The sequence below is a fragment of the Gymnoscopelus braueri genome (assembly GCF_963280865.1).
Source record: "Gymnoscopelus braueri genome assembly, chromosome: 10".
Taxonomy (NCBI): Eukaryota; Metazoa; Chordata; class Actinopteri; order Myctophiformes; family Myctophidae; genus Gymnoscopelus; species Gymnoscopelus braueri.
Window position 1 is genome coordinate 10,161,936 of NC_137611.1, and position 6,000 is coordinate 10,167,935.

Below are 6,000 nucleotides of genomic sequence, written 5' to 3' on the forward strand. Positions count from 1 at the left end.
CTCAGAGATGCTACAGGGGGGCCGCCAAATCTTTGCGATAGGAACTACTTCTTTTTTTGCATGAACCATTTGCAGTGGTGGAAAAAGTACTCAAATTCTTTACTTAAGTAAAAGTACCAATACTGCAATATAAAAATACTCTGTTACAAGTAAAAATCCAAAAATAAAAATTTACTTGAGTAAAAGTACAAAAGTATTGGCATCAAAATGTACTTAAAGTACCAAAAGTAAAAGTACAAAATATTTGAAAATAGCCGATCTACAAGCTCACAACGCGTCGCGATGCGACGCGTTGTGAGCTTGTAGATCTGCTATTTTCAAATAGCCTATGTATAAAATAGGGTTAAAGTGGTTAATGTATGTTTCATTATATCATAGTTTGTATCTGAAAAGTAACTAGTAACTAAAGTTTTCAAATAATTGTAGTGGAGTAAAAGTACAATATTTGCCTCTGAGATGTAGTGGAGTAGAAGTAAAAGTATTGGAAATTGGAAATACTCAAGTAAAGTACAAATACCTCAAAATTGTACTTAAGTACAGTAATTAAGTAAATGTACTTAGTTACTTTCCACCACTGACCATTTGAACCCTAGCATCCCTACATTTGCCAAAAATAGCACATCTACAAGCTTACAATGAGCTTGTAGATCTGCTATTTTTGGCACAGAGATTCGGTGTAGAGTGGGGAAAAGAGCAGACCAAGTACAGAGCCAAAGGACAAGTTTACTAAGAATTGGGGGTTTTAAATGTCCAAATTCAACATATTAATAGGAGAAGAAAAACACGACCACGCGTGGGAGTAATTTAATGCATTTTCTCTCGAGAAACAACGCACGCTACATAAACCTCCGACTAGTGCTTTGAAAATCATGATACCGTCCCAAATGAAACACTGCACCAAAGTATTTGCATTGGCACCTGTATGAGTGACTTTTTGAGTGACAAATAAATTAATCCTCTCGAAACTCCGATTGGCAAACATAGCAAGTGTTCCGCCGATTATTTTCATGCAAAAGACCATAAGCATACGTCATTGTCAATTACTGCTGGTCCTTCCCCGTCAACAAATAATTACATCCTACCTGGTACGTGCTCTGTGTAATCCACTTTCGACTCCATTGCCACTCATACAGATTCAGAATGACCTTCCATAACTTCAGTGGTAAATCCGTGCTACTTTAAGTCATAAATTAATGACAGGGGGAACGGAGCACAAATAGTTGCACACTGGTGTTGCATGCCGTGAATGAATAGCAGATATACAAACTCACAACACGTTACGTTCGTGACGCGTTGTGAGCTTGTAGATCTGCTGTTTACTGCGCACAACACCGGCACGCACAACTTGTATAGCTAAGGCTAAACACGTGTTGGGTTACATTCAGCAGGTCGTGGAGTCACTACGCCAGCTAGCTCTGGTCCATAGCCTAGAAGGAGTTCTCCTTAAGGCTACGGGACTTTCGAGCCTTTGCGCTCGCACCACAGGCTGCATAGCCTCTCGTCTGCAGTACAAATAAAATAACACACTTTCGCTACTCACCAAAACAAACAAAAAAACGGTTTTATGGGGTTGAAAACCAACTCTACTAATTGGAAACTTTTTAGTTACTCCGCTGCGCACTCTACAGATCCGGTCAAAGGATTTTTTCTATTGACAAGAACTGTAGAGGTCGCAGCGGAGTAACTAAACATGTTTTCCTTCTGGTGAAATATTTTACATTTCGGTGAAAAAGTGTATTTTAGACGTGAGGTGGGGGGCTCAGAGTGTTCCCACTTAGTAGAGTTGGCTTTCAACTCCATAAAACCGTCTTTGTTTTGGTGAGTAGCCTGTGGTGCGGGCGCAAAGGCTTGAAAGTCCCATAGCCTTAAGGAGAACTCCTTCTAGGCTATGGACCAGAGCTGTACGCCAGCCAGCATTCTGAGCAGCTGGTCTTTATGATAGATCGATGTAAATTATTTGGCTGGGGATGAATGCTTTGTAGTTTGGAATTTTGACTAGCAAGTATGTGCTGCGTTTTGATGACTTTGGTCATTCATTCACACCGTGGCCATCGCTACACACACACCCCAAGCACCTTTTTTTCCCCCAGATCTACACTGATCTCATAAATAGCCCCTATGAAATCCTCACAACGGAAATCCGGAGAACTTTAATCCCAGGGATTTATACTCTACTGTAGTACACTTTCATTATGTTAAGGGCTTTGGGCTTTTATGCCTTCATTGATAGGACAGTAGGCTGACAGGAAATGGAGCAAAGGCCGTTGGGATCGGGACTCGAACCCGCTACATTGAGCCTAGGTGCCTGGGCCACAACGCCAGTGGTTCAGTGTATGTTGCTTTTTTTAACCACTGCACAAACGAAGTTCCGAAAGGAAAATAAAGTGTGTGTGTGTGGGGGGTAGGCACTAGGCAGACAGTGAACAGTCAGTTAGTGTCTAATGTTGTTCATAAGCCTGGTGTTGTGGTGTAAATAGCTCTGTCTCAGAGTCCACTCCGGGCCCTGAGGCTGCGCTACGGCGTGCCAACACGTAGCAGCTGAAACGCTCCATGCTTCTATCCCATCCATGATGCCACCGTTCCTACAGTCAGAGTGCTGTGTACTGTGAGAGTGCTGTGTGCTGTGTACTGGATTGTCACCGTGATGCTGCTCTACAATATTGGCTCCTATTTCAATGGCTTGGCAACTATGGGGACTGAGGTATGCTGCTGCCTGCATGCTGCCACCAGCCAGCCTGGGTGCTGCTGCTGTTCTCCCAATATTTATAGACCCCACTGTACCTTCCTTCCATGCTCCTGAAATAGAGACTGACAGTGTGAACATGCATGGAGGACTGTGACACACATGACACACAGTGTGTGTGTGTCTCTCTCTCTCTCTCTCTCTCTCTCTCGCTCTTTCTCTCTCTCTCCCCTCCCCAGTGGTGGAAAAAGTACTCAAATGTTTTACTTAAGTAAAAGTATCAATACTGCAATGTAGAAGTGTACTCTGTTACAAGTACAAATCCGGAATAAAAACATTACTTGAGTTAAAGTACAAAAGTATTGGTGTAAAAAAAAAGTACCAAAAGTAAAACTACTAAAATGTTTGAAAATAGCCGCTCACAACGCGTCGCTATGCGACGCGTTGTGAGCTTGTAGATTGGCTATTTTCAAATAGCCTAGGTATAAAATAAGGCTAAAGTGGTTAATGTATGTTTTATAATGTAATAATGTATATCTGCAAAGTAACTTGTAACTCAAGTTTTCAAATAATTGTAGTGGAGTAAAAGTATAATATTTGCCTCTGAGATGTAGTGGAGTAGAAGTAAAAGTATTGAAAATTGGAATTACTCCAGTAAAAGTACCTCACAATTGTACTTAAGTACAGTACTTGAGTAAATGTACTTAATTACTTTCCACCACTGCTCTCTCCGTGTGTGTGTGTGTGTGTGTGTGTGTGTGTGTGTGTGTGTGTGTGTGTGTGTGTGTGTGTGTGTGTGTGTGTGTGTGTGTGTGTGTGTGTGTGTGTGTGTGTGTGTGTGTGTGTGTGTGTGTGTGTGTGTGTGTGTGTGTGTGTGTGTGTGTGTGTGTGTGTGTGTGTGTGTGTGTGTGTGAGAGAGCGCGCGTGCGCATGACAGTGGTTTTTCACCTGGTCTAAGGGTCTGTCTTCCAGGCTTCTGTGGTGGTCTGGATGGTCCTAACTCCTCCTCAAATGTCTCATAACTTTCCTCCATCTCTGTGCTTAGAGAGGGAGGGAGGGGTAGAGAGGGAGGGAGGGAAAGAGGTGATGAGAGTTTGCTTGCATTTGAGAAGGGTGCGAACGATTAGGTGGGATTTGAACATGAATGACACCTTTTGGAATAGCAACGGAGAGTGAATGTGTATTTTTAGAATAACGTCAGTTGGTTGGTTGGCTTCCAAATGCAAAGTTATGCAAAGCAGCGTGACAAAGCTATCCATGCTATACGGCTATACCGACGTATCAACAACAGTGTTGATACTATTTATAAGAGTGTGTTTTCTTTTCTTACGGATGTTTTAATAGATCCACACAGCAGTCAGTCATCTTAAGACCTTCCACCATGACAATAATCTCAGCCACAAGGTTTGACAAACCTTTTCAAATTATCTCCGGATGCCTCCAACGAGGCCATCATGGCGGGCATGACATGACATTACTGATGGGACACCAGTCTAATAGTTGTTTAACCCATTAAGACCGGGAACGCATCTGTCATTTTAAAGATTTATTTCGCTATTTTTGTGAGAAATCGTGGAATTTTGCACAAATCTTTGAATATATAATTTTTAAAGCAAAACTTTGTAAAATATTTTGTTCCAGGGACCCCCCAGAAGCAAAGATTTGAGTTACAAATGTTCGCTTAAAGAAATATATATATCCAAAGATTTGCACACATTTTTATTTGCTATGAGCTTGTATATCTGCTATTTTTGGTAATTTTGAATAGCCAAATAAATCTAAAATGACAGAGATGCATTCCCGGATTGAATGGTTTAAGTCACCTATAAATAGTTGGCATGCTGGACTAGAGAGTGAGTGACACATGCAGTGTCCAATCCTCAGTGTTCATGTATCCATTTGTAACTCTGTGTGTGTGTGTGCGCGTGTGTGTGTGCGTGTGTGTGTGTGTGCGCGTGTGTGTGTGCAACAAATGTAACGATTTGTAACTGTGTGTGTGTGTGTGTGTGTGTGCGTGTGCGTGTGTGTGCAACAAATGTAACCATTTGTAACTCTGTGTGCAACAAATGTAACCGAACAGACCTCTACAGATATGTGATTCTGAGTATCGTATCATATAGTATATCGTCGCTCTATAATTGTTGTATGTCAAACGGTTCATTTTTAATTATTATTATTTTTAAAAAGTTAAATAGTGAAAATAGCCGATCTAGAAGCTCACAACGAATTGATATTGGTCTATTATTATTAGTAGTATTCTCTCTTAGTTATCGTTGCTACTATTGGCTGTATCTACTTCTTTTTTTTTTCTGTATCCTGCCTTGTGTTCTAAGCTGGTTCTTGCATCTAAATTCCCCCTCTCATAATGAAGATCTATCTTATCTAATACAGATATCAAGACAAAGCATTGTTGTTGTTAACCACCAGTAGCATGGAAAATATAAGCCTTTATATACAGTCTCATCACCAGTTGAAACTAGTAGAGAAAGTCTTACCTGCTGCTTTTACATTGGCTCCTCTCCCTTGAGGCAGAGGCAGCGTCAGGGAGCCATTGTCACAGCGAGCAGCTCGTCTGTCATAGAGATGTGACACAGTCACATCTCTGAGTGGCGTGACAGGTGCTGGAGCGTGGAGAGAGAGAGACACAGAGAGAGAGAGACACACAGAGAGAGAGACAGAGAGAAAGAGAGAGAGAGGGGAAAAAAGAGAAAAGAAAAGCACGACAGGCCTGTCCTTTGGAGGGGGGTGACTGACTGACTGAAGTGAGCCAGCCATGTTATGTTGTCATATACAGCTGTCACATCTCCAGTCAAACTCTGCTCTCTGTATCCTTGTTAGAGTATTCTGTTTGATCCAATCACAAATCACAATGTGAGCCAGTGCAACAGCGAGAGAGATTTTCAAGCAACCATAAAGACAATAGGCACCCCCCCCCCCCCGCTCCCCAAATGAAATTAAATGGGCAAAAAAACAAGTCCTCCTGTGAAGGCTCTGATTTGTCACTTGCCTTAGGCCGGGCAACCACAGTATAGTATAGTAATGGCACTTATTTATTTATTTAATCATACTCAATCACACATAGCACCCCCTTTACACACCTCTCACAACATTTACACACACACACACGCACACGCACACGCACACACACACAGCAATTTAGCCCATTATTTTTGCATTTATCTTTTGTAATCCTCCCAATGTCAGTCCACGGAGGAGCCCAAGTTAGTGAACGTGGCCCCAGGCTCCCAAACACAAGGACAATAAGTTCACAGTTATATCCCAAGGCCATAATACGCTCTACCAAAGGCTGATATTTC

The 6,000-nt window shown here is 41.9% G+C and overlaps 1 protein-coding gene across 3 annotated transcripts in view; it reads right to left on the bottom strand.

The window, feature by feature from the left end:
• The window catches only part of LOC308093014 (uncharacterized protein), a 168,342-nt gene extending 163,038 nt beyond the window's left edge, over window positions 1-5,304 (bottom strand). For 2 of the 3 annotated variants that reach the window (XR_013933831.1, XM_080439203.1), the window contains exons 1-2: window positions 5,179-5,304; window positions 3,632-3,720 (exon numbers count right to left, since the gene is read on the bottom strand). Coding sequence is in view for 2 of the 3 variants with exons in the window: in XM_080439203.1 (XP_080295329.1) it covers window positions 3,632-3,716 (85 nt within the window). In the remaining variant the exon portion in view is untranslated. Of the gene's footprint in view, window positions 1-3,631; window positions 3,724-5,178 lie in introns of all 3 variants that reach the window. The other variant, XM_080439204.1, reaches the window with a different exon arrangement.
• Between the last annotated feature and the right edge of the window lie 696 nt (window positions 5,305-6,000).